Consider the following 24,668-nt stretch of genomic DNA (forward strand, 5'->3'; position numbering starts at 1 on the left):
TGACTAACCCAATGGCTTTTACTAAATGTGTATCCCAATGTTTGAAGGTTCCACCCTACATTGCTCTCAGTGTAGTCTTTAACAGTCCATTGTGCCGTTCGATCTTCCCGGAGGCTGGTGCATGATAGGGGATATGATACACCCACTCAGTGCCATGCTCTTTGGCCTAGGTGTCTATGAGGTTGTTTTTGAAATGAGTCCAGTTGTCTGACTCAATTCTTTCTGGGGTGCCATGTCGCCTCAAGACCTGCTTTTCAAGCCCCAGGATAGTGTTCCGGGCAGTGGCCTGGGGCACGGGATATGTTTCCAGCCACCTGGTGGTTGCTTCCACCGTGCACATAGTGCTTGCCTTGGCAAGTTTGTGGGAGCGTACTATAGTCAATCTGCTAGGCTTCCCCATATTTGTATTTCAGCCATCGCTCTCCATACCACAGGGGCTTTAGCCGCTTGGCTTGCTTAACTGCAGCACATTTCACATTCATGAATAACCTGTGCGATAGTGTCCATGGTCAATTCCACCCCTCGATCACGAGCCCATCTATATGCTGCATCTCTTCCTTCATGGCCTGAGGTATCATGGGCCCACTGAGCCATAAATAGCTCACCCTTATGTTGCCAGTCCAGGTCCACCTGAGCCACTTCAATCTTGGCAGCCTGATCCACCTGCTGATTATTTTGATATTCTTGAGTGGCCCGACCCTTGGGTACATGAGCATCTACATGACATACTTTTACAACCAGATTCTCTAGCTGGGACGCAATATCTTGCCACAGTGCGGCAGCCCAGATGGGTTTACCTCTGTGCTGCCAGTTGCTCTGCTTCCATTGCTGTAACCACCCCCACAGGGCATTTGCCACCATCCATGAGTCAGTATAGAGATAGAGCACTGGCCACTTTTCTCTTTCAGCAATGTCTAACACTGGCTGGATGGCTTTCACCTCTGCAAACTGACTCGATTCACCTTCTCCTTCAGAAGTTTCTGCGACTTGTCGTATAGGACTCCATACAGCAGCCTTCCACTTCCGATGCTTTCCCACAATGCAACAGGATCTGTCAGTGAACAGGGCATGTTGTCTCTCATTTTCTGGCAGTTTATTGTACAGTGGGGCTTCTTCAGCATGTGTCACCTCCTCTGGCAACATTCCAAAATCTTTGCTTTCTGGCCAGTCCGTGATCACTTCTAAAATTCCTGGGTGACTGGGGTTTCCTATGTGAGCCTGTTGTGTGATCAGTGTGACCCACTCACTCCACGTGGCATCAGTTGCGTGATGTGTAGAGGAGACTTTCCCTTTGAACATGCAGCCCAGCACTGGCAGTCGGGGTGCTAAGAGGAGCTGTGTCTCAGTACCAACCACTTCTGAGGCAGCTCAAATGCCTTCCTATGCTGCCAATATCTCTTTTTCAGTTGGAGTATAGCAGGCCTCGGATCCTCAATATCCTTGACTCCAAAACCCCAGGGGTCGGCCTCGGGTCTCCCCAGGTGCTTTCTGCCAGAGGCTCCAGGTAGGGCCATTCTCCCCAGGTGCAGTGTGGAGCACATTTTTAACATCTTGTCCTGCTTGGACTGGTCCAAGGGCTACTGCACGAACAATCTCCCGTTTAATTTGTTCAAAGGCTTGTTGTTGCTCAGGACCCCATTTAAAATCATTCTTCTTCCGGGTCACTTGGTAGAGAGGGCTTACAGTCATACTGTAATTTGGAATACAAGTTCTCCAAAAACCCACGACACCTAAGAAGGCCTGTGTTTCCTTTTTATTAGTTGGTGGAGACATAGCTGCTATTTTGTTGGTCACATCCATGGGAATCAGACAACGCCCATCTTGCCATTTTATTCCTAAAAACTAGATCTCCTGTGCAGGTCCCTTGACCTTACTTTCTTCTATGGCAAAACCGGCTTTCAGAAGGATTTTGATTATTTTCTTCTCCTTTTCAAAGACTTCTTCTGCTGTGTTACCCCATACAATGATGTCATCGATCTATTGCAGGTGTTCCAGAGCTTCACCTTTTTCCAGTGCAGTCTGGATTAGTCCATGGCAAATGGTGGGGCTGTGTTTCCGCCCCTGGGGCAATCAATTCCAAGTGTACTGGACGCCCCTCCAAGTAAAAGCAAATTGTGGACAGCACTCTGCTGTCAAAGGGATTGAGAAAAATGCGTTAGCAATGTCAGTTGTGGCATACCACTTGGCTGCCTTTGACTCTAGTTCGTATTGAAGTTCTAGTGTATCTGGCCCAGCAGCACTCAGCAGTGGCGTAACTTCATTCAGGCCATGATAGTCAACTGTTAGTCTCCACTCCCCATTAGACTTTTGCACTGGCCCTATGGGACTATTAAAAGGTGAGCAAGTTTTGCTGATCATTCCTTGGCTTTCCAGTTGACGAATCAACTTATGGATGGGAATCAGAGTGTCTCGGTTGATGCGATATTGCCGCTGGTGCACCGTTGTGGTAGCAATTGGCACTCGTTTTTCTTCAACCCTCAGCAACCCCACAATCAAAGGGTCTTGAGAGAGACCCGGCAGGGTAGACAGCTGTTCAATTTCCTCCGTCTCCAAGGCAGCTATACTGAAAGCCCATTGATACCCCTTTGGGTCCTTAAAATACCCTCTCCTGAGATAGTCTATGCCAAGGATACACGGAGACTCTGGACCAGTCACAATGGGGTGTTTCTGCCATTCATTCCCAGTTAGACTTACTTCAGCTTTCAATACAGTTAACTCTTGGGATCACCCTGTCACACCAGAAATACAGATGGGTTCTGCCCCTTTATAACTTGATGACATTAGAGTACACTGTGCGCTGGTGTCTACTAAAGCCTTGTACTCCTGTGAGTCTAAGGTGCCAGGCCATCGAATCCCCACAGTCCAATAGACCCGGTTGTCCCTTTCCTCCACCTGGCTGGAGGCCGGGCCCCTCTAATTCTGGTCAGAGTATCCAGTACTCACTTCTCGTAAAATTGGCTCAGAAATCCCTTCAAGAGGATCAGAAATAAGATCAGCTCTTCTACTCCAGAAACTGGAGCAGCATTTTTCCTGGTGGAATCCCCTTTTGTGGTTTTTCCTCGCAACTCATGTACCCGTGAATTTAGGACCGAGGTAGGTTTTCCATCCCATTTTCTCATGTCCTCTCCGTGATCACATAGGTAAAACCATAGGGCACCTTGTGGTGTGTACCTTCTATATTCTGTCTCTTGGGCAGAAGAACTCTTACTCCTAATAGCTGAGACATTGGTCCTTACAAGTGGGGAGTAGGACATATCCTCTTTGATTTGCTGGACATCCTGAGACAGCTTCTCCACAGCTGAAACGCAGGCTTGTAGGGAGGAGGAGAGATTTTCTTTGTATTGCCGGAGTTGGCGAGCCACTTCATCCACTGTCGGTGCCTCTTCATCTTTCCAGGTCATTATCGCCAGTGAGTTGGCATAGGACGATGGTGCACTCCATACAAACTTCTGCCACGTGGGTCGTGTGCATGGGACTTCATCTGGATCTTTGGGTAATTGTGGGTTGTCCGGGTCATAATGAATCGTCTCTAGCACGGCTAATTCTCTCAGATATTGGATACCTCTCTCCATGGTGGTCCACTTGCTTGACTGACGTATAACATCTCCTTAAAGGGGTACCTTTCCTTCATGCTTGACAGAAGTCCCCTCCAGAGACTGATGGCTTGTGTCCCATTTCCAATTGCCTTGTCAATGCCACCTTCCCTAGCAAGCGATGCCAACTGCTTGGCTTCCCTACCTTCTAATTCCAAGCTATTAGCCCCATTGTCCCAGCATCAGAGGAGCCAGGTGATAATATGCTCACCTATATGGCAGCCAAAATCTTTTCACGTATCCTGCAGCTCACTCAAGGCTGGGGATCGGGTGATTACTTCTAGTTTTGCCTCTTCCTCCTGTTCCTGTAATGACCCTGGTTCATCTTCATCCTTTGTTAAAGAACTGATTTTATTGTGTATTTCTTCTTCTGTGTGAGGGCAACTGATAATGGTGCGGGTTGGTCCACTGGTTCAGTTGCAGTACTGCTTGCCGAGGTTTGGGTAGCCACAGTGCTCATCGCTGGGGCTGGAGGGACCACAGTGCCGTTGCTGAGGTTTGCGTAGCTGCAGTGCTTGTCACCAGGGCTGGTGGGACCGCAGTGCCCATCCCTGAGGTGTGGGTGGCCGCAGTGCCTGTCGTCTTGTTGTTAGATCCAGAAACCTTCTCTTCCCTTTGAGGGTACTGAGTGGTGTTGAACAGGGCTCAATAGGCATAGGCCAGGCCCCAGCATGTTGCAGTAATTTGTATCTCTCTGGAGTTGCCAGGGCGACGGCATACCTTTTCCAAATATTTTACTAGTTATTCTGGATTCTGCACTTGTTCAGAGGTGAATTTCCAAAACATTGGAGGTGTCCACTATTGTAGGTACTTGCCCATTCTACCCCACATACCATGCCACTCATAATTATCCAGCCTCAGGGCAGATCTCTGGGTGATCTTCCTAATAGTTGTTTAACCTTAAACAAGAGCTGAACCACATTCAGCAGCCTGCTAGTTCATGGCAGTAGGGCTAGGACTGTGCTGGTCTCAGCATCCTAAGGGTATTCAAATTTTTCAAAGTTCCCAAATGCCATTGTAACTGGACTGAAGGAGAAGGGAAAGGGGAAGAAAGGGAACCAAACCCATAGACTGGCTCTCCAAGGAGGAAAGGTAAATGGTGTAATTATTAACAGTTTCCCACAGATGGCTCCGGAAGTATAGAGGTGACAATGCTGAGTGGAAGTACCGGATTAATGCCACAACCGATAACTTTATCATACCATAAACTAGTGTTACACAATACATCAAAGTGAAAACCTTAATCCACCTCCCACAGATGATAGCAGCAGAACAGGGACTACATACAGCAAGCAAGGTGGTACATAACAGAACTTTAAAAAGGAGAGCAACAACTCTTAAGAACACATAAAACAACATAGTGACCAGCAACTATTAGACCAATATAATGAATACTTGTAACAAATTTGTTTTAACAAGCTCTGGTCAGGTTTGTCGTTCTCTCAACCCTTCGTGCTCCACATTGGGCGCCAAAAAAGGACTGTCGTGGTTTAACCCCAGCCAGCAGCTAAGCACCACGCAGCCGCACACTCACTCCCCCTCTGCCCAGTGGGATGGGGGAGAAAATCGGGAAAAGAAGTAAAACTCGTGGGTTGAGGTAAGAACAGTTTAATAGAACAGAAAAGAAGAAATTAATAATGATAATGATGACACTAATAAAATGACAACAGTAATAATAGAAAGATTGGAACATACAAATGATGCGCAGTGCAATTGCTCACCACCTGCTGATCGACACCCAGTTAGTCCCCGAGCAGCAATTCCCGCCGCCCCCACTCCCGCCAGTTCCTATACTAGATGTGATGTCACATGGTATGGAATACCCCTCTGGCCAGTTTGGGTCAGCTGCCCTGGCTGTGTCCCCTCCCAGCTTCTTGGTCCCCTCCATCTTTCTTGCTGGCTGGGCATGAGAAGCTGAAAAATCCTTGACTTTAGATTAAGCATTACTTAGCAACAACTGAAAACATCAGTGTTATCAACATTCTTCTCATACTGAACCCAAGACATAGCGCTGTACCAGCTACTAGGAAGACAATTAACTTTATTGCAGCTGAAACCAGGACAAGTACATACCCAAAATAAAAGTGCCTGCACAAAAATACAATCTATGATGCCTGGTGACGCCTCTGAAACTTGACATTAAAGTACTTTACAGGAAATTAGTAGTAAATCACATAAAACTTAATTACTATTTTATTTGTATTAGCACAGTCTGTAAGCAGCTGAGCTCTAGGTCTGTACCAGAAATTCAGGAGGCCAACCACTTCTCAGATGCAGATTTATTACAGTCACTAGAGGTGTTGTAGAAACCATATTCATACTAGTAAATGGTTTGTGTGTGTGGTAGTAACTCTGTGCCTATCTCTACCTATATCCACCTACACCTTAAATTACGTGTATCCCAAGTTATTCAGAAATAGAGTGAAACATATTCATGGTCTGAAATGCTGACATCATATAAAGCATTCTCTCTATACTTGTAATCTGACTGTGATATTTTTCACTTCTTCATTTCTTGTAGAAGGCTGAAGAAAGTGCAGAAGGAATGGCATCTGGTCTTGGTCCTGATGGAGAGGTATGGATTTTACAAGGTGGATTTTTTTGTTTTTTTTAAACTTTCCAGTGATTGTTCTGTGTGCCATTCCTATAGCTTTAAAAAATTCATGACTACAAATGTTCTAAGAAGAGCTGTTGTTTATAACCAGGAATAAAAATTACCTAGAGTAACATTTATGCTAGCCTGTTTCTCTTCATAAAGTTGTAGACTAAAAGAAAAACATATTGCATCTTATCACTGAGTATGCTGAAGAATCCTGCTCAGCTTTGTTATATGCTTAAAAGTAAATGGTTTTCTTACAGTCCATGTGTAGACATAACTTACTTTCTAAAATGAGGTTGTAAACACAATATATTCTAGCTTTTCCTTTTTATAAAATACATTGTTGACATTCCATGTAATTACCTTTCAGACACAGGACAGATGATAGTATTGCGATGGCTTAAGACATCTGAAAGTTCTTTCTTCCTCATAATCAAATGGAAATGAGTAATTTTTCTGTGTTATTCTTTAAATAGTATTTTTCATTCAGTAGCAGAGCATATGCTGCCTCATTAAGAGCTATTCTGGTAATGCCATTTTTTCTGTTCATTGTATTTTGAGACTAAGACTTTAGAATTGTATTTATTGTTTTATTTTTCATCTTTTTTATACTTGCAAGTGATATTTCTGCTGATGCAGTTAAAGAGTTATAGTAAAATCCTTTAATATAGTTACAATTGCACAAGCAAAATGCAGGTAACATTCCTGTAACTTCAATATTTATGGAAATGGGGTAAGTTTTATACTCTGTCAGTTGCTGTATTTATAACTGTTCAGAATTATTTTTTCTTTGTTTACATATATATGTATATATAAAAGGAAAAGATTCTTCAGGAGAAGCAGTAGTAGAACGCAGAGGGTTTCTAAACTTAGAAAGTCTGTGATTAAACAGGGTGAAGAAATAACAGAAAAAGTAATTATGGTATTCTGGTTTTGTTAGAGCACCAGGATAAGTAAAAGGTTTTGTTATTGCAGGTATTTTATCACCTTAACTGAAGAAGTCAGGACAGTGAATCTTTAAAATAGGCCTTCTTTACTTAAAAAGTTAACTGAATTGTTGCGTCCGTGTTTCTCCATATAACAGAAAAGGTCATAAGGTCTATGTATGTTTTTTTGTTATGGATGTCCATTGGTGTAAATAACAGGATTAAATGCCTATAAGCATACATACCTTGTGTCCAGTTTCACAGAAGCCAACAGTGCATTCTTTTCCATGCTACTTTTGTTAATTTATTTGGAATACTGTTACATATTTGTGGATGTCACATAGAATATCTTGCACATAGAAATACTGTGTCTCAGTGTTCACTTGATAGCCATGTGGGAAGGTGTGGCTTCTGATAACAAAATTTCACTGCTTGTTCAGATCTGGAATTTTGAAGGTGCTATTATTTCTTTTATTATGTATGACAAGCATGAAATTCAGTTGCCTTATGATACAAAATTTCATTTGAATTTTTAGCCCATAGATGAGAGCAGTCAGATGAGTGACCTTCCAGTCAAAGTGACTCACACTGAAACTGGCAAAGTTCTTCTTGGACCAGAAGCACCAAAAGCAAGTCAGCTGGATGCTTGGCTGGAAATGAACCCCGGGTAAGTAGTTAGCATACAAGTGGGCTGCTTTTGCTATTTGCATTGATATTTTTCATGGGCTTCTCTTAGTTATTCTTTTTTCCTTTTTTATCTATTCTGTTCTGTTCTGTTGTATTCTATTCTATTCTATACTATTCTATTCTATTTTATTCTATTCTACTCCATTTATTATGTGTAAACTGAGTAGGAGATGTATTGAACCTAATCCCTCCTCTTGTTATCTGTAATAAATAATCTTTCTGTTGTCTTTGTACAGCTATGAAGTTGCTCCCAGGTCAGACAGTGAAGATGAAAGTGGCTCTGAATATGAGGAGGAGGTATGTGTCTTTAAAAAAAATACTTTGACAAGTAATACAGTAAAAAACAAGTACTTATTCCATGTGGTATTTTCCTGTTTTTCATGAGGAAGGAAAGGAAGCAATAGTGGGTGTATAGGTGTTTTAAGAATAATACAAACAGGAAAAGTAGCTAGTTTGTAATTCTTTTCAGTTCATAGCAGTTGTCCTTTATATATGCTGAAAATGTCTAACTGGTAATCGGAGTTAGGAAAAGTAAGTATTTTACTCTGACTATTAATAATCATGAACCAGAGAATATAAGCAAGTTCATATTTTAAAATATATGTCAGAAAAGGCTGTATTATGGCTTTGTGCTGAATGAAGTTAACATCTTTAATGTTTAGGCATTGGAGGTTTTATTGGCAATTCTGAATAACACAGTTATTTTTTATATATTATGTTTACTAAAATGTTAGGGATTACATCAGGGATTTAGGTTCAGACTGTTCAGGGTAGCCTTATTTGATTCAGTACTTTAATGGTGATTTAAATACTATTATTAGAAAAATTCTAAAAAGAATCTTAAAATTAACACACACGAAGATCCCAACCCTGCAGGGTCATAATATTAGATACTGTGAATAATCAGTACCGATACTTGCACAACATTTTTCAGACAAGTACTTTCTAAAGGAGAGGAAGACAGAGGAGTAGAGAAGGACCATGTTCAATCAACAGGCTAGCAGCAGAACTAGGTGTAGAATTCAGATCACCTAAGGCTAGCAGTCTTTACAGTGGTAGACCAAATTACCACTGAAATTGACTGGACTGTATGATGTTAAGGTATGTGCCTGTGTAGGACTAATTACTGCTAATGTAATTCTACAAATCTGTCAGTACTAAGATAGGAGGGGAGGGCCTGATACCTGTCAGATTCTGGGAGGAATGTTAAAAGAGATGTGCCCACATTTTTAGCACAGACTCTTCAGCAGCAATGTTGTTTAGAGCTGGGGAAATGATTTGTAGGAGAATACACTTGCAGAACTCGGAGTAGCATTTTGTTCAGCTTCATTAGGGAAATTTTAAGTAGTTGGTTATCCGTTGCATCTGTAGCCAGAAGACAAATTAAGTTATTTTAAAAAGAGTGAAAATGTGGTCTTTAACAATGTCTTTAAAAATGTGGTTTTTAACAAGTTACGAAACTAGAAGCCTAAAACAGTAGGCTTTTAAGCTTTATTAACTTACCACAGGTCTGGAATATAATATAAACATATACATAGTATTGGAATCCTCTCCATGAACATGGTAGACAGACTAAGGATTTTAGAAGTAAGATCATTAAAGGGGAAAATACTTTTTATTTCAAAGTATCATGACTTCCTGTTGGTTAATGTATGTCAAAAATGACCTTCTTGTTATGCTGCAGTGTAATTCTGTTGCAGAATATGTGTAAGTTGAACTTTGTGATTCATGTTTCTGTCATAATGCATTGACTAATGAAAGCTACCAATATGTGAATGCCAGTTGAAAGTATGACTTAGGAAGATGTTGCACTTCCCAGCACCTCTGTTCTTTTTCTGTATTCTGTAGGATGATGAGGAAGAATCAAGCAGGTTAGAAGCAGATGAGAAGATACTCCTGGATCCTAACAGTGAAGAAGTTTCTGAGAAAGATGCAAAGCAAATCATTGAGTAAGTCTTCTTTAGGTGCTGTTCTTTGTTAGGTATTGTGATTTCTTACAGTGATGTTTCCCAAGAGTATCTTGCTCTAGATTGTGGTGAGTTGTGGTAGCTTCTCTGCATGAACATCTGCAGGAGAAGGAACATGATCATTTGGTATTAACTGTGTACTGTTTATAAACTAGCTTGCACCCTTCGGTGTACTCGCCACAGTTGGGGATTTGCACTGTTTCTTTAGACATACATATGTGACCTGTGGTCAAAAACCCCTGTTGTTTGTGGGAATTCACATTAGTTCTTTTTCTGCTTTCCAGGACAGCCAAACAAGATGTGGATGATGAATATAGCATGCAATATAGTGCTAGAGGGTCTCAGTCCTACTATACTGTTGCTCATGCGATTACAGAAAGGGTGGAAAAGCAGTCTTCTCTTCTTATTAATGGCACACTAAAACATTATCAGGTGAGAAATCATTAAAACATTAAAATACTTATAACTTGGAATTATGCTTCACATTTCAACGTGGTATTTCAAGTGGCAAACTGAAAATTTATTAAGAAATACAAGATCTTTAGTAGGTTGGAACTTGGGAATTACATGGGCCCAGCCATGACAGTTACCTATCACAGATAACATTTCATACATACTGCTTGAATAATAATACCAACTTTCTGCATATACAGTAACTATTTTTTTCATTGCAGACCAGTAATATTTTGGTTTTGCTATCCTTCTCATTGACCTGGAATTTCAATTCTGCTTATTGTTTTCATTTGTTGTGGGTTAACAATATTTTTCTTCTTCCAATATTTAAAAGTTTAGGTTTTTATTTTTTAATTAAGATCCTAATATTTCAGTGCAGTGATAGATAAAATTTGGAAACAAGAAAAATATTTTACTATAGAGGTTAATGTCTCATATTCTTTACAGACATTCAGTGGATTTAGTAACTAGGAGCTTCTGTATTCTGACACAAGCTAGATTCATGTATGATTGAAAATGTCCTTGGTACATATTTTCAACACTTCTGCTGTTGTACAGGTTTCTAGGAAACCCCAAGAGCATGTATATTTACTGCAGTCAGAACATTATTTCTACTTCCACATAAATGAAAGAATAATACTCATCAAGATGTCATAAAGATGTGTATCTATTTCTGCCTGCAGATAACTAGGAGGAAGACTGCTTCCTAAGTGTGCAAAGCATTATGATTACAGACTCTGCTTCCTATGCTCCTGAGCACTGCCATCTATTACTGTAGCTTATTTAAATAATTTGAAATTCATGTGTTAAGCTGATTTCTCTTTTCAAAGCATTTTAGTATTTTTATATTGGGCTCCTCACTGTGGGACATGGTGGGAAAACGAGACAATAAACAAAAGCTGAAACAAGAGTGTTCCAACTGGGTGTACAGAAGAGGACAGTGCCACTGTGGAGCAGGGACTCAGAGAGGTTTTACCTAGGAGGTTTTCAATTGCTGACCATAGAAAGCCTTGAGCAACCTGGTCCCAAGACTGGACCTGCTTTGGGCAGGGAATTGGCATAGAGACTGCCTGAGGTCTGGTCCAAACTGAACAATCCAATGATCCTACTTGTTCATAGTAAAACTCCATCTGAATTTGGATTCTGGTGTGAATCCTCAGCATTTCTAGGTGTCTCACTGTGAGCCCTCAAGAAAAAGAGGAATGTGTCATTCAGGGACTGCACACAATAGGTTAAATAACTTTTCTGACATCATTGAGGAATACTGTGACCAAGACAAGATAGAATCCAACCATACAGAGAAATATGCTACTTTTTCCCAACTGTCATGCCCTCTTTATTTTTGCTGCCTCGTTGTCAGTATGTAGTCCAGCTTGAGCACCCAATGAAGCAGGGAGCCAACAGATGCAGTGAGCTGCCTTCTTTACTGCATAATCCTGATTCATTGCCTGGGAAGGTTTACCTGATGTACTAAGTGAATAGTGTATAACAATACTAATTTGATGGCTGTATTGGCTTAAAGTGCTCATGGATGGGAAATTAAGATTGTGATAATGCCTTTACTTCCTGAGCTGTAATTACTTATGGAACATAGAAATATTCTTACATTATGCAGATCTGTGTTCTGCAATGCAATTTCCCTGTGTGCCACAAAACAAAATAATTCAGTCCGTGGAGTTATGCAGACACTCACAGGGATTACCAATTAAGAGCAGGTCCTTTAGCTGCTCAATGTGATATCTAGCAATTGAGAAGTAGATTCATTCTTTCTGGTGTCTGTTCTATATAGGAATTGCACCACAGGCAAGAGGTACACTTGTCTAAGGAGCATTATGTCAGGAGTGTTGAGACTTGGCTTTGGTTCTAGCAAGAATGTTCTGCAGGGGACTGTTCTGCGACTCTCCACTCCCTGTATTTCTCTGTCCTCTAGATTTTACATGCTTTTTCCTTCTCACATTTTTTTCTGCTTTTCCATGTTTCTTACTGTCAAGTTTAGTCAGATTGTGTCTTCCTTCATATCGGTGTATGTTGGTGGAGAAAGTTCAATGATGTAGAAAAGACCATTTTCCTATTCTTAATTCTGAAGCTCCTTTGTAAGTGGGACATAACGGTTGCAGAACAGATTCTGATCAGCTCTTTGTGGCCTGAGTGTTTAATACCTAGATATAAATCCATCAGCATGTACATAAACCCAGTAAATTGGCAACATTATTTGGGATACTCTCTTGCAGGGACAACAGAAGAGTACAGGCCTCATAATTTGCTTCTATTGCCATGCATGAGTCACACCAAAAGTCTGGATCTTAGAAGCAATAACTTACTTTGCACTTGAATGAGTAATGTGATACACAACTATGTGGAAGTCTGTGTGACAAGGGAATCATCTGAGTCAGTGCTTTCTAGCAGTACTCCTTGGAGTGTGAAATTCTATTATGTAGACATTTCGTAGCTACAGTACTCTGGCTTCCTTCCAGTTCTGGGATTTTATACACAAGGCTTAATTGGACAGAGGGGGTCTACTCTGACATGTGGAGGTATGGACAGCAGACGCTAAATGGACATGTGCTACAAGAGCTTTAGCATACCGGTGACGCAGTTGGCAAGCGTGAGGCATACATGTTTTGCAAGACTTGATAGGTTTGGCTTTGAAAGATTTTAATTGACACAGGCAAATGGCATGAAATATACACAGAAAGTTTATCGTTTGTCAGTATTGAAATTGGAGAACAAAATTCTGTAATGTTAATTACAATGTTAATTTAACATTTTTTTGTTAAATGTTAATTTATCAACCTTACATGGGAATGCCTTTTTTGCTTTGTGTGCAGTACAGAAAAACCTCTGTGTATGAAATCTGACTTCATATTATGGGCTCTGCTAAGCACGAGTGATGATTTCCTTATAGCTGTTACGAGAAATTTATCTCACTTCAGTTTTGGGTTTTGTTTTGTTTTGGGTTTTTTGTGGGGAAAGATGTTAAGATAGCCAGGGATCCCCATGCATATAGTATTATTGAAGGAAATCCAATGTCTAAGTAGGCAAGGACATCAGAACCTTGGTTCTGTTTCTGTAGTGCTGGTGTTAATTATTTGTGTGGGTGTTAAATAACTGGAACTATTCTTCATTTCAGCTCCAGGGACTGGAATGGATGGTTTCACTCTATAATAACAATCTGAATGGAATTTTAGCTGATGAAATGGGATTAGGAAAGACAATACAGACTATTGCACTCATCACTTACCTGATGGAGCACAAAAGACTCAATGGACCCTATCTCATCATTGTTCCCCTTTCGTAAGTAAAGGCCGTCTTTCTGCTATTATCATTCTAAGCTTTGCTGATTGGTTTATTCAGAACACGCACTTGTTTTTCATGTAATGCCGAGATGAGGTGCACAGTGGGTTTACACTGAGCATGTATTCGGTATTTTCTTTGCATTTCTTCCCAGCTAATTGTCTTGCATTGGAAGGATGACCAGAAGGCTGATAAAGCACTTGACTCCATTAGTTTCACTGCCCACTCTTGGCAAACCGAGTAGTGGATTTACTGTAATTCACTCTTAAGCCACAAGAAGGGGGTGGTATTTCTTTCACATTACATGCCTGCCGGTCCCCATTCAACTTTTATTGTGATACTAAAAATCTGTTGCTTAATTCTTTAAACAACTGGCACTCCATCTGATACCAAGTAATCGTGCTTCAGTAAAGTTGGGTGATGTTTTAAGTACTGTATAACTAGCCCTAAGTGTAGCCTTGATGAGCGATATTCACACTTAGGTTGGGTGTCCAGATTATGATTGTTCATTGTACTGTCTGCTTCTGCTTTTCCTTAGCTTTCCAAGATGCTGCTTGTTTTATACATTTCTTTTAATGCATTTTGCTTTCTCTGAAGGTGAGGTGTGGGATTTAGTGATTTGAAGTTCTGTGTTTTAAATAAAAACTGTCAAGCAGTGTAAAACTGATGTAGGCTATTGAGGGGTTGTTTGCTTATTTTTGTGTGTAAGTGACTTGATTGATTCCCTGGCCTTTTCATTAGATAATTTGTCCACCAATTGTGCTGAGTATGCAAATGCTTTGTAGGATTGGGATAAATTTTATTTGTGGTCATCTCTTTTGATTTCTTTTGAGGTATCCTGTCTTCTGGTTGTGCTGCAGTAGTAACTGATTGACTCACATAAATACCACAGCTGTGCTAATTGTGTGAATACAAATGATGAGTTCTAGTGTGAAAAGAAATGGCTGGGAGAAGATCTATAAAGTAAAACAAAGTTAAAAATAAAGGGAGAGTGTTATTAATGTCAGATTTCACATGGGCACAGTAAAAATCAGATATCTTCTAAGTATTTGGTAATGTTTTTTCTTCTGTTTCTAAAGGAGAGGACTTGAAATTTCTGTCTCGTATACATTTTAAAAGCTGCCTTTTCCTGCCTTTTCTTAGTAGCTAGTACTGCTGCCATCACAGGTCCAGTAAGAAAAAAAAGAGCAAGCAACCAAAAAACCTCAAGGTTTTTATTTGCTGCTGTATCATGACAGCAACTAGCTTAGCCATAAAAACCTATTTGTTGTGATCAAACAGCAGAAACACTGTGCAAAACAGGACCTGCATAGTGGCACTGGGTGGCACTATGAGTAGTTCTGCTCGATTAGAACACAGGTAAATTCTATTATCAACTTCATGAGACAATATTTGAAAAGTTGTAACATAAGTGTTTGGATTATAAGTAGTATAAAAGAACTTAGAAATCTAGTTTTTGTTCAGGGTTATTTTTCTTATCCTTAATATGCGCCAAAATACAAAGATGCATGTAAAATACTACTCTGAATTGGTTTCAGAGAGGCCCCTGAATATAGCAGAAAAAGGGTTTCACACTTTTTTCTGTTTACTCCCATCACAGAGATGCTTGTATTTTATTACAGTATATAAAGTGCATTTTTTAAAAATATACTGTTAATTAGGGGAGTTGATTACATGGAATGTGTTGAAAAGTTGGCAACCACTTGGAAACATTTAAGAAGTTTGACCTGCAAATGATGAAATATATTACTTTTTCTTTATGATCTCTATGATAGGACATTATCCAATTGGACATACGAATTTGACAAGTGGGCTCCTTCTGTGGTGAAGATATCTTACAAGGTTTGATGGGCTTTTTATATGATTATAGAGTTGAAGGAACGAGAATAGAGCCAGTTTTTCCTCTGCCTCTGTATGCGTTTCTAAACTGTTTGCTCCTGAAGTTTTGTCATGTATATCAGGTACTAAGTTTTGTCATGTGTATCAGGTACTAAGCAGTGAGAGTTAATCATACTAAGAAGACTGTAATAAACAGTAATTACTTTCACATAGTAAAATGCAGAATAAAGTTGTTAATTGTCACATTGCAAGGCTTCTGATGAGAGTAATACAAATGATAACTACTTCACATTTTATACATAGCTGAATACTTTGCTGTTTGGCTACTGTAGTAGTGGTGGTACGGCCAAGCAATTTGTAAGGAGCCTAGACTGCTAGCTACATGTTTCGAGTGCCCCGTAAACAGAGCTTTACACTCTAGCAAGTCTTTAGGAAAGCACTCTGAACAGGTCTGGAATGCATCAGTGTACTGTTTGCAATACTGTAGGATTACAAGTTCATGTCGTTGCTCTGTGTCTGCAAATTCATAAAAACGATATGTTTTATTCATCAGAAGAAATAGTGACTACTCACTTCTCTCTCTCTTTTAGGGTACACCTGCAATGCGCCGCTCACTCGTTCCTCAGCTTCGAAGTGGAAAATTTAATGTTCTTTTAACTACTTATGAGTACATAATAAAGGACAAACATATCCTTGCTAAGGTAATAATGACTGTCATCTCTTAACAGCAAGACCGTCAAGACACCTTCCAGTGGTGCATTGCACAAAACACATTGTTGTTTTCTAGGGAAGTCCTGCATTATTGTTCTGTCCTTCAATAAAAGTTAAACCTTTCATTTACTTTCTGTTCCTCTGTTTATGATTGGACTTCTCAGTCACAGCTCTTCTCCCTGTAAACAGCAGGATTTCCCTGAATGTGGCCAGGAGACTAATTCCATTGTGCAGTTCTGTCAGTACTGTATACCTGGCGTCCTTGGAAATATGTAACTTCTAGTCCCTCTGCTTAATGGCATTTAACCTAATCTACAGTCCTGACTTTAATTTTTTTCCATTGTTTCTGACCTGAAGCTCACTTTTATTAGAGCCTTTCCAGCTATGTGGTCACTTTCCCCCAAGTGACTAAATAGGTACCTGTATCATGAATTTGGTATCCAGACTCTTTACTACACATGGACCAGTTCTTAAAGGCTCACTAACTGTCAATAGGTGTGTCTCAAATGTAATGAATTAATTTGAAAGCTACTGTAGTGTAAGACTGTTTCATATGTCATTTTTGTGGTGAATGGGGTGAAATCCAGTTGGTTGTGGGTCACAAGTGGTGTTCCCCAGGGCTCAGTATTGGGACCAGTTCTGTTTAATGTCTTTATCAATGATTTGGACGAGGGGATCGAGTGCACTCTCAGCAAGTTCTCAGATCACACCAAATTGGGAGGGAGGGTTGATCTGCTGGAGGGTAGGGAGGCTTTACAGAGGGATCTGGACAGGCTGGATCGATGGGCTGAGGCCAATTGTATGAGGTTCTACAGGGCCAAGTGCCAGGTCCTGCACTTGGGTCACAACAACCCCATGCAGCGCTACAGGCTTGGAGAAGGAAGAGTGGCTGGAAAGCTGCCCGGCAGAGAAAGACCTGGGTGTGCTGGTTGACAGCCGGCTGAATATGAGCCAGCAGTGTGCCCAGGTGGCCAAGAAGGCCAACAGCATCCTGGCCTGTATCAGAAATAGTGTGGCGAGCAGCACTGTGGAAGTGATTGTTCCCCTGTACTGGGCACTGGTGAGGCCGCACCTCGAGTCCTGTGTTCAGTTTTGGGCCCCTCACTACAGGAAAGACATTGAGGTGCTGGAGCGTGTCCAGAGAAGGGCAATGAAGCTGGTGAAGGGCCTGGAGCACAAGTCTTATGAGGAGCAGCTGAGGGAGCTGGGGCTGTTTAGTCTGGAGAAAAGGAGGCTGAGGGGAGACCTTATCGCTCTCTACAACTGCCTGAAGGGGGTTGTAGTGCAGTGGGTGTTGGTCTCTTCTGTCAGGTGGCTGGAGACAGCAGAGAGGAAATGGCCTCATGTTGCAGCAAGGGAGATTTAGGTTAGATATTAGGAAAAATTTCTTTACTGAAAGGGTTGTCAGACATTGGAATAGGCTGTCCAGGGAAGTGGTGGAGTCACCACCCCTGGAGGTATTCAAAAAGTGAGTAGATGGGGTACTCCAGGACATGATTTAATGGGCATGGTTGATGGTTGGACTCGATGATCTTGAAGGTCTTTTCCAACCTAAATGATTTATGATGCTATGATTCTATGATTCTATATACACACAACACAGACTAAGGAGGTATTTTGCCATGTGGAGAAACCACATGGTCTTACTGTCCCTTTGTTATTAGTTTTCATTTTATTTCATTCTATTACATACTGCATATTTAGATTATTAATTTTTCATCTCTCATACAAAGGCAGTGCATTTTCTTAGCATAATTCTGAACACCTGAGAATAGTTTGGGACTGCAGAGTTTTCCTTCTGCTCTAGGGTTTTCCTCACCCTTGCTAAAAGATAGGAAGGACAGCACTATGCCATTCAACCTGTCCTGGGAAATGGAACTAGTTAGCACCACTGAAATTACAAACCAAGGCCTTCCTAGTCATATGGTAGGTGTGGCACATGTGTTGACAGCCCATGTTGGAGTACAGGTGGTATCAGAGAGCTTGAACAACTTACTTTCAACGTCTGTTGTAACTGCGTTTAAGCTTTCACATTCAGAAATAGAAACTTTATTTGAAGATGCAGTAACTGAGATGAGTTGACAGTAGTTACGCTGCTTTGTTCTTGACTAAAAACATAGGATTAGCTGAAACAAATCCAGGGTTGCTGTTGTTTGTGAACATAGTTATTTTGTCTGAAAATGCTTTTGCCTCCTGTCAAGGTTCTTGTTGCAGATAGGTTTATTTGGAGTTTGTGGTCTCTTTCTTACCCTGTGAGCCATGTTCTGGCCTTGAAAAGCCAGTCACCCTAACGTCTTTACTGGAAACACAAGGAATTCGCTGTTTGCTGTCACAATTGAAGTCAGAGTTCAGCACCATATTCAGCATACCTAGTGTTTGTTTCTGGGTTTGCTGCTTGCAGGGCCACTGGTACTTGCAAAATACTTGATTTGACTTTTCTCATAAATGAGAATGACTGATGTCTCAGGCTTGAAATATTTTTGTGCTACACCTGTTGGGAGGAGTTTGACTAAGTCTGACCTGCTCAAACTTTGCCAATTTTTTTTTCGTCTTGCAGATTCGATGGAAATACATGATAGTAGATGAAGGCCATCGGATGAAGAACCATCACTGCAAGCTGACTCAGGTCTTGAATACTCACTATGTGGCCCCTAGGCGAATACTGCTGACTGGGACTCCATTGCAGAACAAATTGCCTGAACTTTGGGCTCTTCTCAACTTCCTTCTTCCAACCATTTTCAAGAGCTGTAGCACCTTTGAACAGTGGTTCAACGCGCCGTTTGCCATGACTGGAGAAAGGGTACTGTGGCAGTTTTTTTAAAACATCACAAACAAAGCACTTTGATGAAAACAGAAAGGAGCTTATGTAGAAGGATTAGCGTTTGTGTACTTAGGGAATTAACATAACTGAAACCCATCTTTTTTATAATGCCAGAAAATTTTAATATCAGTGTCTTTTTTGACTCAGAGTCAGTTTGGTTGTAACATGCAAATAATTCTTGCACATACTTAACCTTTCATGTGAGAGAAGACATTACCTAATATACTGAGTTGCACTGTAGTGACGTTTGTAATAAAACTTCTGTAGGTGGACTTAAATGAGGAAGAAACTATTCTGATCATCCGTCGTCTCCATAAAGTGCTCCGACCTTTCTTGCTGAGAAGACTGAAGAAAGAGGTTGAGTCTCAACTTCCAGAAAAGGTTTGCAATGACAGGAGTTGTGGAAGGGGTTTAATACTTTTTTTAGCATTATGTAATATTCCTTTTTCAGATTTATTTTACAGAAGAGGACTTCTTTAGCATCTGTTATTGCTGTGGTGTGTTTGTTTATAACTCTGCAAAGGGTTAGCCACTGAGGAGGCCTCCATACCTGAAGTTGCTGCGATCTTGGGATTCCTCACCAGTCTTACAGCCTTAATTCTGTGTGTAGTCATCCATATAAGACATGCAACTTATTTCCATAATACCTGGTTTCAAATTGCAAGTGAGTCAGCCATGCACTGAGGATTAGATTCTGTCCTGTCCCATTCTCCTTGCACTGGGTAGAACCTTTGCTCCCTTAGCTAGTTCATTGACATTCCTAAAGGACTACTGGACTTTATAAAGCAGGCAGAATTTGGTCCTGCATTAATATTCCAGGAGTTGTGTGAAGTGTCTTGTTGAAATTGCACAATTTTTTTTTAACTAGTGGCTTTTTAATTCAGAACATAAAATTCTCTTCTGATTTGAAAGATCATTGGTTTTGTCGCTGGGCAGCTCATCTTGGCCCACCCTGTCCTCCTCTGCAATTCTGCATCACTTTTCCCATTCACCTTTCCCAGAATACTAACAGCAATTAAATAAAAAAGTAAATTTGAAGGTGTGCTAGGGAAAATTTGGTGCTAAGGTCAATTGGGTTAAAACCATACCAAAATTAAATTTTTGTAGGTTGTGTTACATGCTGACTAACACTGGCTGAATGAACAAAGAGCTCTCTACAGATGCTTCGTGACAGTACTCAGGGAATGACTTCTTTAAAATTTCTTTCTTGTCTTCATAATGTTGTGAACACTATTACTGTTGTGACTTGCTGTTCCTTCAAATGTCAGATTCTCAGTATCCACAGAAGCATTTATTTGAGAATGAAACATACTTGCATTTAAAAACATTACTGAAATCTTTATTCAAATTTCTGCCAGTTAGAGCCACTGTAATTGATAAATCCATTAATAGGCATTGGAGGAGGAGGATTTAGAAGTTGCATACACACTGGTACTTGGAGGACCATGTTTCTTTTTGTTTCCATTATCTTGTTTACGAGAAAAGCAATTAGTCCAACCATGAGGACTGAACTTGTTGACCAGAGCCTGTTAATCGGTTTCATTTGATCTTATAAATCTTGGTGAAGAAGCTGTTGAAGAAACAAGTCACTTCTCTTTAATGAGTTCATCCTCCTGTCTTTCGGAGAAGAAGATAACCTGATAATTTTTATTCCATTTATTCATTAAACGTTAGGAAGCTTACGCTTTTTCTTTAAGTCACCACTTGAAAGACTTCTAGCCACTACTGTGGCTTTATTATGTGACTTCTTATTTTACCCAACTTCTTAAAAACATAGTGAATGTAATCTGGAAATTGGGTAATAGAAAAAAATGGGTTAAACTGGGGTATGACGTCTTTGTATTACTGGATTTAAAGATAGTGTGCAGTCAAAAACTGCTTTAATAAATATAGTCTTAAAAAGCTGAACAAGAAGTCAAACTGAATGTGGGGATCATAGAGTACTTGATTAATTCCCTGTGTTTTTAGCTGATGATGAGAAAACAGCATATTTCTATGCCAACCTAGGTAAGCATAATGCTAATTAGACACTATGAGGGATACTCATTTGGTAGGTGTACAATGATATTTTTATAATGCTTTGCTTGATATTTTTATAATGCTTTACAGACAATAAAATCCACAGGTTATTAAACATATTTTTTAAAATTACATGTTAAACATAAAATTAAATTTCAATTATTTTTTAATTGTTAAAATTACAGAACGAGAAAAAATGTTTGGCAATTCTGCAGTTACATTCTTAGGATCCAACTGTCTTGTAGTTGCAACGCACAGATAATCTTTTGAGATACTCATTGCTTGCAGTTGGATTGCTGCTCACTGAAGTCATATGTGGTGTTAGGGTACGGATAAAAGATCAGTAGTTCTTCGGTTTGTGTTTTAGGATTACAAGAACCTGTAGTTAGATCCTACTAACATTATTATGTCAGTGTGTTTATGGTTGGTTTCTTTTTTTGCACTAGGTGGAATATGTGATCAAATGTGATATGTCAGCTCTTCAGAAGATACTGTACCGTCACATGCAAGCCAAGGGAATCCTTCTCACAGATGGTTCTGAAAAAGACAAGAAGGTACAAAAGAAAGACTAAAACACATAGGAAACAATGTATTATGATTAAACATGTTAACAATATGCTTTCTGTTTTATAAAATTAGTATGTAGGCTCTTACTGCAAGTATCTGTCATGGGAAAAGAAATCTCTGTCAGACATGCTTTTATTTTGCAAGACTGCAGCTGGTGCTATCTATTCACAAGGAAAAGATACTGCTTGTATTCACTGTAGTTACTATGCCATTCTGCAAACAGGCAATGTTTGAAAAAACTCAGCATTTCCCTTGGCCATGTTTAATCCAATAACATACTTGAATAATCACGATTGTAGCAGCGCTTGCAGAAGCACATCTTGTCTTTCAGAGCTATTAGTTAAGTCTTGTTTTGGCCAGCTAGGGCTGTATGCTTGCATTCATACTTACAAGATCTATTAATGACCAAGTTCTGTCAGAGAACAGTAGGATTCAAAGTCATATAGTCAGATGAGGATTATGTTTCAGTAAATGTTGATTATGCCATTATGGGACTTGATCCAGTTAATATAGAGTAAACAAGGTGCCATTCATCAGCTTATTTGTGTATACACTTTTCACATTATAAATGTGAAATACCTTGAATAGACACTGCAGAACAGCTGGCGTGTAACAGTTTGTGATTGCACCCTGTTATGTGTATACTACTGATGCAACGCAATCATATACTGTCTTTCCACCATCCTTTTGCAGGTTGCATTGGTACAATGGGTGACTTTTTTTATTCAGTATCTTATTTTGACCTCCTTGTTTTATGCAGTCAGATTGTTTTCTTAGCTGGTGCTTATTCAAACTACAGACAAAGCTGGCTCTTATCACTGGATATTGATAATCATCTTCATAGTTTGAGCACTTTGTAAACATTAATTTATGTTACTCTGTTGTATTTTTAATGTAATCTTGTAGTTTGATGTCTTTACTTTTGTCCTACAGATTTAATTTTGTATCACAGTTATCTCTAGCTTTTCAGCTGCCTGTGGCCCTGTGTTTTACTAGTCCTGAAAGGAGAAACCCATATATCCAGTTAACAACAGGAGGAGATACTGTAGAATTGAAAAGCATCTGGCTTGAATAATTTCCTGTTAGAGGGTTCAGACCCAGTGGAATTTGTATGGTTTCATAATAAACAGCATAAATAAGCAGTATACAGGACAGTAGATGCTCTGCTTCCCACTGTGAATGCTGCAGGTAGATACATAATGCACTTAGTGGATTAATTCCAGGTCTTCCTTTTTTGTTACGGACCATCCTTATGATAGATGGATATATATAGCAAGACAGCTGCAGAGTAACTTCCCATTTTTGTTGTGGTGTTTTTTGGTTTGGGATTTTTTTTATTACTGATGCGTTCAGGTTTGGGGTAGGAGTATTTTGATCCCTGCATTTAAAAATATCTTTCAAAAGCTTCATTAATAAGCTAAGAAATTAGATTCATCATTTTATTTGCATTGTTTGTACCCATAGGGAAAAGGTGGGGCAAAAACTCTTATGAACACTATCATGCAATTGAGAAAGATATGCAATCACCCATACATGTTTCAACACATTGAGGTAAGACTGACAGGTTTGATTTTGAGAATTTTTTTTTATTCAGATGGCTAACTTAATAGAAAACTGCTGTTGAAGCTTATGTGTGTGGGAGAGGACATCTCTGTCCACATTTGTGCTGAAAAGGACACATTTGAAAAACATGATCATTGCGGTCCCTTATTTTTAGAAACAAATGGACCAACCGCCAGCTTTTTATTGGTAATCTGAAGTCTAGTTTTAAAGCATTTAATCTTGTGGAGACACTTAAGTGTGTTTTTTAACTCTGCTTAGACCTAATTTATGATGTAGAGACACTAGTTCAAAATACGATCCATGTGTAGTGTCTTTGTAACTAGCAGGCTGCTAGTCTTCTACAGTATCAACTAAAATTGTCCTATTCTATCCACCTTGTTTTTTCAGCAAAAAATTACTATCTGTATGGCATCTCTCATTAGGACCCAAAGTACATAAATATAATAATATATCTGGAAAGACAGAAAGTGTCATAAATATCTGGAATGTATCTACATTTATGAATGAATAATTAAGTACCTACTGTTATGTATTACCATTGTAGTTTTCACTCTTTGTTCTGTGGTATTCTAATTAAATTGAATAATTTGCAAATGGATCTTCCAGCAATTAGTATACATTAATTAGGTTCTACTGTATTTGTAATCTGGTAAAACGTATGCTGACAGAAGTTACTTCTGCAAACTATGAATTTCAAATAATAGTAGTACAGGAAAACATTAAGCAGAGCACTGTTGCTACAAGGTGGAATCCAAGAGTATGAACATAATAAAACTCAAACCCCAATGCTCATATATTTAATTTGATTGATATAAGAATGCATTATTTTAGGTTACTGTGTAGTTTGTAATAATCTGTTTATTGCTTATAACTCTGCAGGAGTCCTTTGCTGAACATTTAGGCTACTCAAATGGTGTCATCAATGGGTAAATCTTTCAGTTTTTCCTCTTGTTCATAATGTTGTATTGGAACTAATGTATCACATTCTTTTTCAAGAAGGTATGTGCTAACAAACTTGAGCAGTTTATAGAGAGGTGGCGGACGCATAGGGCACATATGTAAAGCAAAAGCTAACAGTATTAGAAGTGTTATATGAGCTTTTTATGACCTTCCATCTCTTTTGGGATGACAGGCAGAGAAGATTGTAAACTGATGCCTTCCTTTCCACTTGTTTTGAAATAGCTTAGATACGATCTGAAATTCATTGGAACAATTCTTCAGAGATATCAGTTGGGATTTTCTTCTCTTTCTTAATATTTTTGCCTTCTGCTGTCCTGTCTTTACCATCTTTATTCCAAATTAAAGTAGCATTTCTTCCATTATTTGAAATGAAATAGATTTAAAATTTGTTCTTGGCACTTCTTTGTGCAACTGTCTAGAAATGGATACTTGCTAAAGGAAACGTGTGTATCTTCCACTTAACCCCCTTCTTGTTCAGGTGTTAATGACATTTCTTTTTTTTTTTCCTTAACTAGTATAGCAGACTACTTGTCTCCTAAACAGTTTTTTGCTGATTACATATGTTTGCATATCAGAAGGCCAAGTATCTTGTGGACTTAAGTGTACTGTTGCTAATGATAAATTGTATTTTGAGAGTACAGACTCAAGGATAGAAGTTACGTGAAATTT

The 24,668-nt window shown here is 39.5% G+C and overlaps 1 protein-coding gene across 6 annotated transcripts in view; it reads left to right on the forward strand.

Annotated features, from left to right (window-relative positions):
* SMARCA2 (SWI/SNF related BAF chromatin remodeling complex subunit ATPase 2) overlaps nt 1-24,668 on the forward strand; it is a 126,474-nt gene that overhangs the window by 50,067 nt on the left and 51,739 nt on the right. For all 6 annotated transcript variants that reach the window (XM_075019529.1, XM_075019531.1, XM_075019530.1 and 3 more), the window contains 13 exons: nt 6,115-6,168; nt 7,655-7,785; nt 8,042-8,102; nt 9,654-9,754; nt 10,057-10,204; nt 13,356-13,519; nt 15,295-15,361; nt 15,949-16,059; nt 18,627-18,869; nt 19,158-19,271; nt 21,356-21,463; nt 22,941-23,027; nt 23,919-23,965. In XM_075019529.1, coding sequence (XP_074875630.1) covers nt 6,115-6,168; nt 7,655-7,785; nt 8,042-8,102; nt 9,654-9,754; nt 10,057-10,204; nt 13,356-13,519; nt 15,295-15,361; nt 15,949-16,059; nt 18,627-18,869; nt 19,158-19,271; nt 21,356-21,463; nt 22,941-23,027; nt 23,919-23,965 — 1,436 coding nt within the window. The remainder of the gene's footprint in view (nt 1-6,114; nt 6,169-7,654; nt 7,786-8,041; nt 8,103-9,653; nt 9,755-10,056; nt 10,205-13,355; nt 13,520-15,294; nt 15,362-15,948; nt 16,060-18,626; nt 18,870-19,157; nt 19,272-21,355; nt 21,464-22,940; nt 23,028-23,918; nt 23,966-24,668) is intronic.

Source organism: Buteo buteo, chromosome Z, assembly GCF_964188355.1.
Source record: "Buteo buteo chromosome Z, bButBut1.hap1.1, whole genome shotgun sequence".
Classification (NCBI taxonomy): Eukaryota; Metazoa; Chordata; class Aves; order Accipitriformes; family Accipitridae; genus Buteo; species Buteo buteo.